The sequence below is a fragment of the Maniola jurtina genome, chromosome 2 (assembly GCF_905333055.1).
Source record: "Maniola jurtina chromosome 2, ilManJurt1.1, whole genome shotgun sequence".
NCBI lineage: Eukaryota > Metazoa > Arthropoda > Insecta > Lepidoptera > Nymphalidae > Maniola > Maniola jurtina.
In genome coordinates this window covers 14,844,124-14,856,315 of record NC_060030.1, presented here as the reverse complement: position 1 = coordinate 14,856,315, position 12,192 = coordinate 14,844,124, and the positions used below count along the sequence as shown (strand labels likewise).

The window sequence follows — 12,192 nt, the reverse complement described above, 5'->3', positions numbered from 1 at the left end:
CAGGTGAGATTGCCGTCAAGGGCTAACTTGTATCTGAATAATAAAAAAACCCGTGAACTGTGACATTGGAGAGATGTAAAACCTCGTACTAACCACACAGTAACGCCGAAGTAAAAGTAATGAGCTTATTCCTGCGAGGGCAAAGGCCTCTATTATGTAGCAGCTCTATACAACTGGCACAATAGGTGGGAAGCCTAGTCGGCAGCGAATTAGAGGGAATATACCACTTTCAGTTTAAAAGGCTTTCGCTTTGATGAATGATAATTCACTAGTCTACCTACCTATTTAGAGGCAAAACACTATTACTTCATATTGCCACTTGCATTTTTATACAAAACTAGCTGACCAGCCCTGGTTTTGCTCGAGCTGCGTTTTTCAAAGTCGATGAGGGAATGTATCTTTTCGTGGATGTAACTCAAAAAATCACAACTTGGATAAAAAAATTCATGCCTTTCTTTTGGAAAATGGATTTTTGGAAATTTCATCCCATCCTTTCTTAGAGGATGCTAACGTTATAAAGGGAACATATTCAAAATTTCAAGTTTCTAACCCCAGATAAACTGAACCTTATATTAAAATCCTGTAGAGCAACTCTTTATACAATAGTCTTTACTCGGCGTGATCAAACAAACCAGAGCTTTAGTTAACTTTAAAGTAATTAACGTTCTGTGCGTAAATCTATCATTTAGTGTCACAGGTCTGCTATCAGAATGAGAAGGGTTTAGACTTTAGATCTTAGTCTGCCATACTGGCCCTGTGCGTATTGTCAGATGTCACATACTTTTGAAAACATTATGAAGAACTCATACAGCTTTCCTCACACTGTTTTCCTTCACCGTTGATGCAAGTGATATTTAATTGCTTAAAACGTACATAGCTCTGAAAAGCAAGAGGTACCCAAGATCGAACCCCCGACTAGAAGGCCAATGTTAACCACTAGGCTATCACCATTTACAACTAGAACATAAAATTTACTTATTACTGATGTTCAGAATGATTTTCTCACTCTTTATCTCTGAGAAACTCGGCGGTCTGTCATCCAGTTTTTAACGCAAAAACGTTACAACTTTTTTACCTCGTTAGCATCAAGTCTGCACTAGAGGGGGGTACATTAAACGAATAACGAAGTAGTACTGATCAGGCGACTTTCCGATCTGGGTCCATAGTTTTACCGTTAAAAGAAGAGAACAAACAAATCGATTTGTAAGTAAATCTTTGGGAGCGTGTTGATAACTTTAAAAGTACACATTTTTACAGAAATCTGGATAACTACAGACACAGATATTTATTTCCAGAATGTGTTTACAAAATTTCATTAAGTTTGATTGATAAGTATGTATTCAAATCAGAATCAAACTACGTTTGTATTTTTATAATGTTTAAGCAGCGTATCCAGATCATGAAAATATCAGGCCTACAGCCACTTACCTAGCAGTAAGAAAATTTTTACCCAAATCTGAACAAAAACACAACAAAGTTAAAACCGCGGAAGAGTCAATTAGCAGATATCATATTTCGGTGCGGGGAACGAAGCAAGCGCATAGCCCCGGGCCTCTCTACCAGTCTGCATGTTCGCAGCAGGCACTAGCATTTTCAACGTACCTCTCACAATAATTATTACTATCATTACATGCCAGCCCAAGGTAAGGTTTAAGGTAACAAAGCTTCAAAACTCACCCATGTACAATGGCGATTGTCGGCTCCCCACGTTGTCGTCCACGTACGGTATGCCGAGAGTGGCAATACCGGTCTGTCCCACGCCGACCACCAAGAGGCAAATGAACAGCCACGGTATCACCACGGCTGTGATGGAGGACCGCGTAGCCGTATTCTGAGCGTGAGCTGCGTCACAGGTCACCACTGAGGAGTTCCCATCCGTAGAGCACACGGGAGCGGCACCGGCTCTATGAGCATCTAAATGCACATCCATCAGCTGCGTTCCGTACAATATGTGCGGAACCACGCAGCCGATTACACCCACTGCGAGCACAAGCATCATGCACGCTATCCATCTCGGTCTATGCCCTCGACCTGCCAGATAAGTTAGAAACAGCGCCGTGCAGATTTGTCCAATTTCCGTCGCCGCTAACAACGTCCCAGTAGTCTTCGAGCCGACTTTAAACAACTTTTCTACCGTAGTCGTGACACTCACGAAGTACGTGAGGAACATGCCTTGTAGAACCCATCCCGATAGGAACACCAGCATGAACACTCTTGTGGAATAAAATGCTGATCTCGGCTTAGCTTTCTGTATGTGTGGCGGTAATTTGCAATCGAGTGAGCCATTGTTGTTTCCTGTCGCTAATCGTTCTTGTTCTTCTGGTGTCGCTTCGACGCCTTTCATTACGCCGTCTTGTGGCGCCGGGTCGGGACCCGCCTGCCCGCCCGCAGTTACAGCCGCGACGTCAGGTGCACTGCGACAATAGAAAACAAACTGATTAATGTGCTTATTCACTAAAATAGTTTAGTTTCCTATACATCCATCAACACTCACGTCATTTTTTTGGGGAGACTGATCCACTAGCTTTTAAACTGTCACGTCTACGAGACGGAAATAGATCGCGCGGTGTTACTATTCAGAATTAACGGACTAGTGCGGGATTCTACACGAACTTCGCGGCAAGCACGTGTAAGGGTGATGGCATACTCCTGCGGAAAAGTGCAATGGGGATGTGAAGGCTGCGTGCGCGCACCCAGCCCGGCGCAGAGAGACTGCAGCGTGCAATTACAGTCGCCGCATACACCAGACACTGGCATCCGTACACCCGCCCCTCGACTTCCCTCCACGGGGTTTTTATTGGCCGCCTAGCCACTTTTTCTGCGGCACGCATTTACACACGAAAGCTGTCTACACACCGCCCTCCTCCGAAGATTCCCTCTCGATTCGATACGGAACGTGTTTGTTTTACCGGAGTGACTTCGAAGTGCATCTCTATTTACATTCGAGTATGCACATGCAACTTAAAGAAAAGTATTGCAATATTAAACAACTGTCGGGAACTGTGAGTACTATAATAAGTTTTTCAATAAACACACTCCTCACTGGGACTTCCGTTCTGTGAACTCGTGTAGATAGTTCATTATCCTATCCACAAAACTTACCAACTCTAATGAGCATATAATGAGCAATAGTTTCATATGGTATGGTATCTAATTTTATCAAAGACATGTCATGGTTCATTGCGGCGACAATAAGAAATTGGAACATCCGCAATCGGCACATAAAAGAAAAGGATATCCGAGCAAAATTTCGCAAAGACAGATCGGAATATTAATGCGAATTCGTTCGGCTAACTGCACTCGCAAAACTACCAATGAGGCCGTTGACCACCACGCACGACATCGCTTACGGACACTCGAACCTATTGCATATTTTATCAGGCCAGAAGCTCTTATGTTAAACCTAACTTTTCAAGTTCTGTTCCGAAATCTGTCATTTAATATTTAGTCGGGCATACACGAGTATTTAGTTTATTTTAGAGGCTTTTATACGACTGTTGAGCTCCTTAATTATAAAGTTGCGTGGAAGCAACCAGCTGAGCTTTCAGCTGCCCACAATGTTGATAACAGTATTGTAACTCTTTATGATTTGAACAGAGCGCACATAATAAGTACAATCACTAATTTCCATCAAGCAAATATTATTTGCATACAATTGCATGTTCTCAAACACGTTAACGACTAAGAAAATGAATTTTGTAACATCTTCCAGTTTCCAGAAGAGAAACATTTCACGATAACGAAAATGACTGCTGACATAACAAATGTTAGGTAGTACCTTAAGAGGATCATTGTCAACGATCCCCCGTCGATTTCCTACGTATGATATTATTGTTCTCATCTCTATCTGCCCTGGTTCGTGTATTCTCGGTTCCTAGATCGGTGCATTTGTGATAACCAATTCTAATTGCTGTGATTGGCTGAATTTACAATGTTCTTGCTGCGACAGTGAGTTTGAGCCACTAGCGGAACAATGTTAGCCGGTCAGAAATGATTGCAATTAGTCAACCTGTATGACGTCCGTGTTCTGTTTTTGATTACAAAAAAGAAAAAATTGTTGTTGCAATCATCAATTTTAGCAAATAGTGAAAGAGAGTCGACCAATCAGAGGTCACAACTACCGTCACACTTTCTGTGAAACTATGGCAGTAGGCTTACCGAGTAATGAAAACAATTTTTCATTCTGTAATGTCATGTGGCAAGTAGGGTTGCCACCTGCCTCTTTTTGATTTACAGGCTACCACCATCAAAAATACGGGGTTTAGATTTGAAGAAATTTAAAAATTTGAAGTATTTGAAGAAATAGGCGGTGGTTCTCTCTGAAATGCATGGAAAGCCTATTTAGATATTTCAGTTTATTTGTAAGTTTTGTATTTTTTCTCTGTATGTTGCCGTGTCTTGATTGGTGAACTGTGTTTGCAATGTGATTTTAAATAAAAGATTTATTTATTTAAATAGCTTTTAAAAACTCTAGTTTTGTAAAGCAAAATGTTATACATTTCATGCATACAATCTTTGCATTTTAACTTAAATTTACATTTAACTTGTAATTCCACCTTCACAGTATCAATACTATGGCCGTAGCCAGGAATCGATTTCGGGAGAGGTTTTATCAGGGCCGGAACTGAATCCTGTCATGAGGAAAATAACATTCGCTCAACTTTATGGGCTAATTACCTGGTTAGTGGAATTTCGCCTTTCAATTTGACAGTGAGATAAAATACAACAATAAAAAAGCGCGAGCGCAGTGAGCGTAAGTGTTTTTGGTTCAATTACAGAAAGAATTAAAGTGAAAGGGAAACGAGTTTAGCCATAGCAAGATTTTATTTTTAAAGCTCCCTATCCATACTAATATTACAAATACGACAGTATATCTATTTGCCTATCTATTTGTTACCCTTTCACGGCAAATCTTCTTTACCAAAATTTTGGTACTTACTATTCAGAGGTAACTTGCATCCCAGACATAAACTTTTTAGCCCGGAAAATCCCCCACGGAATTTTTAAAACTCTAAATTCATGCAAACGAAATTGCGGGGCTTACACCAAGTAATACAAATTCAAAGCGCGAGTGAAGTGAGCGCGAAATGTTTGATATATTTCCAAAAAAAAATTGGTAAGCAAATGCAAGAAATAGTGTAAGTATTATTTTAGGCTTAGGTTTTTGACGGCTTCCCAGGCGCAGTCGCCATTTCTAAATTTCTGGTCTGGTGGGAGGCTTCGGTCATGGCTAGTTATATGGTTAGTATGGCCCTAACGGCCAAGAAATTAGACTGCATCATCACTTACCACTAGAAAAGATTAAAGTCACGGGCTAACTTGTATAAAAAAAGGCTAACATCCTCAAACCAAGCCCCGCCGCCTTGGCTACGACCATGATCAATATCGAGTGGGTTTCGGCTACGCATTGCCGCAAAAGGAAAATATTCTTTCTACTGGACATAACGTCAGTGTTCGGTTTCGCCAGCCAAGTGCGAGTCAGACTCACGCACCGAGGGTTCCGATTCGGGTATTTTTTTCGACATTTTACACGAGAAATCAAAAACTGTTATGCATTAAAAAAAATATGCATAAAAATAAATAAAAATCTGTTTTAGAATGAACAGGTAAAGCCCTTTCATATGATAACCCACTTGATATATGTAGTTATCTTACTTTGAAAATTGAAAATACTAATATTTGTTCATGAACACATGACAGACGGATAGAAGGACAGATGGACAGACGGACAGACGGAAAGACAGACAGACTGATAGACAACGAAGTGATCCTATAAGAGTTCTTTTTGCTTTTGAGTTACGGAACCCTAAAAATATTTAGTTTTATTTGCCCCGTATTTTATTTTCATAATTACCGGTTTCTCTATCCTGACATACGGGGTAACCAGTAAAATACGGGGCCTCTGGCAACCCTATTCGGAAAACACTGTCACATTCAAGTTAATGTCAAATATTTTGTTTTCAATTACAGAAAGCTGCATCAATCATTATTACAATATTTTCTTTGTTGTGATTGGCTGAATTTTTGAGTTTCAGCCAATAAACAGACTGTTTGCCAATTAAACGTCATAACAATATAAATGCCAGAAAGTTTAACCAAATAAAACAAACTTAATGAGAACCTAGTGAGAATGCAAACGGCACACAATTTATAATACATATTATGTTAGTCGTATATAATAGATATTATAGTAGTCGTTCACTTTGGTAATAGTCAGATTGTCATCAGTAAAATTGATATTGGTCGATGTATCGTAAATTATTGTTTCGGTGACGAATATTTTTATTATCTATTTATCTTTGAACAGAATGGAATAGAATGAAATGGAATTGAATACAATGATAAATTTTTATTCCTGTAAACTTTTAGGTAAACTTCAAAGTGTTTTTGGATGGTCAGAAAAATTTACCACTGGTTCGGAATGCCGTTCCTACGTTTTCTAGGGTTTCGTACCTCAAAATGAAAAACGGAACTCTTATAGGATCACTTTGTTGTCTATCTCTCTGTCTGTCGTGTGTGTCAAGAAAACCTCTAGGGTACTTCCCGTTGACTCAAAACCATGAAATTTGGCAGGTAACCTAACTGCGTAATTTTGGGTAGTTTTTTTAATCGATAAAGAAAGTTTGCGACATTGTTCAATAAAAAATTTGGATTCCAACTCCTCAATCCTGATGTTGCAGGGGACCTGACTACTAAAGCTAATGGGATTTAAAAAGTGTCGATTATTAATTGATATTGAAGGTATCTATACCAAGTAAACACTTTGTCGTTGACCTCAACCCTGATGCTGTAAGAAATTGCATTCCTAAATCCTGGTGATCCCTCGGGATTTGAAAAGGATAATCCGTTTAAATATTCTTACGTGATACAGAAACAAGTTGCATCCCGGGGACGGGCTATTACGGAGAGGCAACTTTTGTTCTGGGAAATGAAAGGATCGGGATTTTTAAAAACCTAAATCCACGCGAGCGAAGCTGCGGGCATTAGCTAGTTGTAAATATATTTAGAAGCTACTATAAGATAATAGATAAGGTACTTATTTCCTTATATTTTTATTGTATGGCAGCGCGCGGTTTTAAATTATAAATTGCACGTCCTGTCCTTTTCTGTAATACATTTTTTTCTCAATATCTACCGCTTTATCTCATAGCAAGAGTCCGTAAGACATAATACAGTGAAAATAGGCAAAATATACAATTTTTGCAGTTTCCACGTCAGTACCTGTCGAATTTTTCTAACAGTGTAAGCAGCAGAGCTGAGTTTACCATCAAGTGTTGATATGTGGGTGTTCCATAGAAGCTTTGCATCTAACATTATACCGAGAAACACGGGGTTCTCCTTTATTTTCAACATATGATTATTTATCAATGAATTTATGTCATTTAAGGTCCTGGTATTGGGCAGTGTGAATTCAACACACTTAGATTTCTTTGCATTTGGAAGTAAATTGTTAGCAATAAATCAGAGAGTGACCTGTGATATGGCATTACATATAGTATACATTGTCAAAAATTATAATATTAAAGCTGTGCGTATTGCGTGAGGAATAGGTTGCAAGAGAGTTGCAACTTGCAGGGTTTGATGCATGCGCTATTGCCAGCAAACATGAGACATATTTTTATCTACAGGCAACGTCTGAGTAGGTAACGCATACGTCTAACGCAAGTTGAAATGTATTTAGTTAGACCTATCGACAAGTTTGGAGTCGGGTGCAGTCTAAATGTGGCCCGTGTGTTTAGACTGTCCGTTTCTGTCAGTTTCACGTGTCGTCCCCCGCACTTCACCACCCCGCTTGCACAAATCGAGACAGCACGAAATTTTCAAGATTTCTGGGTGTAATTTCTGGTTTTCGTAGTTCCCACATAATTATAACAATATAAAATATATAACGATAATTTTTTTACTACATAATATTCATTAAATTTTCTAGGTCTGTGGTTTTTCCAAATTTCATTAAATTGCTTCGTTGTCTAGAAAAACGAGCACAAAGTTGGGCCTTTTTTTAAAGAAAAATACAAATCTTTGAGCCCCTGTAATTTTAAAACTACATATTTTTAGAAAAATCTAAAACACCACAGACACAGATATTAGTTTCTAGACTATGTCTGCAAAATTTCATGGACTTTGGTTGCTTAATATTCAAATGAAATGGGAACTACGATTGTATGGAGTAAGTGACGGAGAGAGCTCTGTTAAAAAGTAAAATAATGCCAGTCATGAGACCTCGTGGATCCCAGACGAGTTTTTATAAACTTGCTTGATAACTTGGTAGAAGTTACGACTAGAATAGTTAAAGAGAACCCTTGAATCCTATTATAAATGAAAAGGTGTGTCTGACTTTTACCTTTTCACAGTCCATCCGTTTAAACAATTTTGAATTTGATACAGGGATAGATTGCATCTCAGAGACAGACAAAGGCAGCTTTTTACCTCGGAAAATCAAAGAGTTCCCACTGGATATTTAAAAAACCGAAATCCACGCGGACGAAATCGCGGTTATCATCTAGTAGGTAACTAAACTGTAAGATGTTTCATAAAAAACATACCACAATAACTCAACGAAGAGATGAGTAGTTTTTTTTCACGACCGCAGACAAACGAGACGCTTTGGTTACTGCATTCCGAATGGAGATAAGAAAACATAACTTGTGCAATGTTCTAACTATAATCATGCCCCTATCGTGTCGATGATAACGGGACGAGCCGCCAGCCGCATAGACAGACCACTTGTGACGCGGGTTACTGGCCTAACAACCTTAAACAGAGTGCCCTATTTATCAACGATAATACTGTACTAGCACAAGCCGGTATCAAGGAAAATAACCACAGCTCAAAACATGGTTAAATCTCTCGTACCTACTGATGTATTTCCAAGAATCGATGTCTGTTTTTAAAAAGAAGCGGTTGACCATCGATCAAATATAAATTACATATTTATAATATTCATTTTTGTTGCTTACTAAACAGTGATAGAAAGTAAAACGTGTATTTTGATATTTGTATAATCTGAGATTTTGATTAATTTTCACTTTTATCTCACAAACTCATATATAACTTAAATACATTTCGTTTCAATTAAGGCTCTCTACTCAGTGACTACTGAACTGTTGTCAAAGCTTGTTGAATATAAACATCAGCATCAGACGAATGATAATAAAAGTGAGACGGCGTCCATGTAAGCAATCGGATCGCAAGTCACAAAGGAGCCACATCCAACGGAGCAGCGGCGATGCGGTAGAGAGAATTTAATTGGAGACAATGGTTGTATAAAAGTCAAGCACGCACTCAAAAGTCACAATCGCGTCAGAATGAACTAGAGTGAGGGAACTTGCGGTTTGATCCTGAATCGACGATATGTCAAATATTAGGCTATGGTGACGTAAAATCAAAAAAAATTGCTACTTTTGGGCTACCGGCGTCAAATGTTATTACATTTGACGTCGAAGCCTCAACGCGACGTTTTGTTAGAAGATCGCTAACTGTCGTAAACTGTGATCGCGTTTACAATATTTCAATAGCCCCTCTTTATTTGATCTTCCACAGATATTGAAAGCCAATGAATAACACGGGTACAAATGACACGATTTATTAAGATTTTATTGGCACGATTGAATAAACTATATTTGGACATGACGCTCATAAAAAGATCATTTATCCAAATTAGACACTCGTGTAAACCAGAATCAGAGATAACAACGCACGTGGCAGGAAACAAGATATTACCCAAACTCGTGTTTCCACTTACGATTCAGTGACATTCTGAAATGAACGAAGGAAGAATCAAGAATATCTTCACCCGTCGACCCATATCAAATCCGTCCATGCGTCAGTATGGAAAACAAAAAGATACTGACGAGACACAAATAAGCCCCGATGTATTCCGGACAAACGTATGGGCTTGTGTATCTACATATGTTTTGAAATGCACATCGGACGCCACGGGCGTTATAAGATTTTAAAGGACAGGACAAAGTACAAACGGATAATAAATCAAAATGCATCGGGCCGTGGCCAAAAATTGTATAAGTATTCGATTACAATTTGAGATTAGGTTCGTCATGCATATTCGCGGAGTGTACCGATAGCCCTAATGTAATGCGAAAAGAGGATGAACAAATAACTCAATACTTTTATTCTACTTATTAATATTTATTAAAGTTATAGAATTCTGTTCAAAAGTTTTGTTACAGTCAGTGCCACAAAAACCACAGTCAAGAAATATAACAGATTAAATTCATAGTCGTTAGCTAAAATTGAAACTGATAAATTCTACACTTGTCTACTAGTTTATCCGCACAAAAACAATGCATACAGAATAACTCTTGAACTGAAATATGAAATCGCCATCAAAACAACCCAAGCGTACTAAGACAAGAAAACAATCATAAGCACAATTCAACCTGTACGATTCCGCGAGTAAGAGGAGCGGGCGCGGTCAAGGCGAGTGAGCAGCTCTGATGACACTGTGCCCTCTAGATCAGAGCTTCGAGTGTAAATTTTTGAGTAAACCAATCTCGACAAAGGAGTTGATTATCCATTATCGTAGGGTTAACAACTAATATGGCCAACCATCAACACCCTTTTGAGTAAACTAATCTCGACAGAGGAGATTAGTTTAGAGATATAATAGTTAATATTAGTGTTAATAATATAATGTTAATAATAGTTTAGAGGAGATTTATTATCCACTAGCTGATATCCGCGACTTTGTTCGCGTGGATGTAGGTTTTTTAAAATTCCCGTGGGAACTCTTTGATTTTCCGGGATAAAAAGTAGCCTATGTGCTAATCCAGGGTATAATCTATCTCCATTCTAAATTTCAGCCCAATCCATCCAGTAGTTTTTGCGTGAAGGAGTAACAAACATACACACACACACACACACATACAAACTTTCTCCTTTATAATATTAGAGTGATAGTGTGATTATGGTTAAGTTAACAACTTATATGGCCAACACCCTGTAGACATATCTACTATCCGCACACAAAGCAGCATCGCAATTTTCTTTCCAAGCGTCATTTTAGGGTTAAGTACCCGAAGGATGCCAACGGGACAATTTGCGGCAATTAAGCTAGTATAAGATAAATATTACAATAAAAAAATATTACTTGGATGAATTAAAAAATTAGCATTTCCAAGTCGCTGAAAAAGAACTGCTTATTATAATTGCTGCATTAAATCCGATATAAAGCTCATTGGTAATTGGTAACGTATATCATTATTCTGGCCGTTACATTAATGGGTATGCAGGCAATAAAGTTCAATTGCATGCCAACATAAATATACAGAGCCCAGGAGCTGCGTCATGTTTTACGATCTTTGGTCACGAAACTGACACAATTTATGATTTAAAAGTCTATTTAAGACAATGCTGCTGATTGCTTATAAGGAAATCTTAAAACTATTGTCATCCACCAATCCTCCTCCATTTTTCGCAAGGAACTTTGCGAAAAAGATGGCAGTACTAAAGATCTGTCAATGTAAATATTTAGAAAAACCGAACCGGCTCCGTCAATCGAGAATTCGAGAATATTAAGAAAATAGTGCGTGTAATTTTTATGCGCGGTTGAAAGTAAAACTAAACGCCCGGGGGATCACATTTTTTGAAAACGAGTAGGCAAAAGATTTTTTGTCATTATATCATGTTGTAAGAAAAAAATTGAGCTTTTAATGAATCTATGGCATTACTTATCTACTTAGTACCTGCTACTTGGTATAAAAGATGGCAGTTGCAAGCCAGCTGATTGGTTTGGCGGCCATTATCGACAGAAGTGATTATGAACGTTCTTCAAAAGATAAAATTACAAGATGTTTTAACAACAACGTTATAGCAAATCACCTCTAAACAGAAAAATAAACAACAGACTTCCATCGCTCAGCGTCTTTAGTAAAAGAAAAAGTAACGCTAAGCTTTCGAAGAAAAATGTAATTGCAGGCAGAGGCCCGTGAATTAAAACCCATTCTTCAATAAACAAAGTTTGGAGTTAAATTATTTTGTATCGACGTTTTAATTAAGAATCAATTAGCATTTAAAATTCGCGCTCGGTGGTTTGTGCAGATTCCTAGTAACAGGTTTTTAGTCATTATAATTGGGTTTCAGTATGAAACGGATTGGTGCAACAAACTCATCAATATGTGTCCAATTTAGTAAAATCAGACGCGTGGCTTACGATGTGTTAATATTTGATAT

General features: G+C 38.3%; 1 protein-coding gene across 4 annotated transcripts in view; it reads right to left on the bottom strand.

Moving 5' to 3' along the window:
- LOC123878069 (solute carrier organic anion transporter family member 74D) overlaps positions 1–12,192 on the bottom strand; it is an 87,547-nt gene that overhangs the window by 26,581 nt on the left and 48,774 nt on the right. For 2 of the 4 annotated variants that reach the window (XM_045925115.1, XM_045925135.1), the window contains exon 2: positions 1,678–2,414. In XM_045925115.1, coding sequence (XP_045781071.1) covers positions 1,678–2,344 — 667 coding nt within the window. In that variant the 5' untranslated portion in view covers positions 2,345–2,414. Of the gene's footprint in view, positions 1–1,677; positions 2,415–2,494; positions 2,650–8,546; positions 8,739–12,192 lie in introns of those variants that run through there. The other 2 variants (XM_045925105.1, XM_045925126.1) reach the window with 2 other exon arrangements.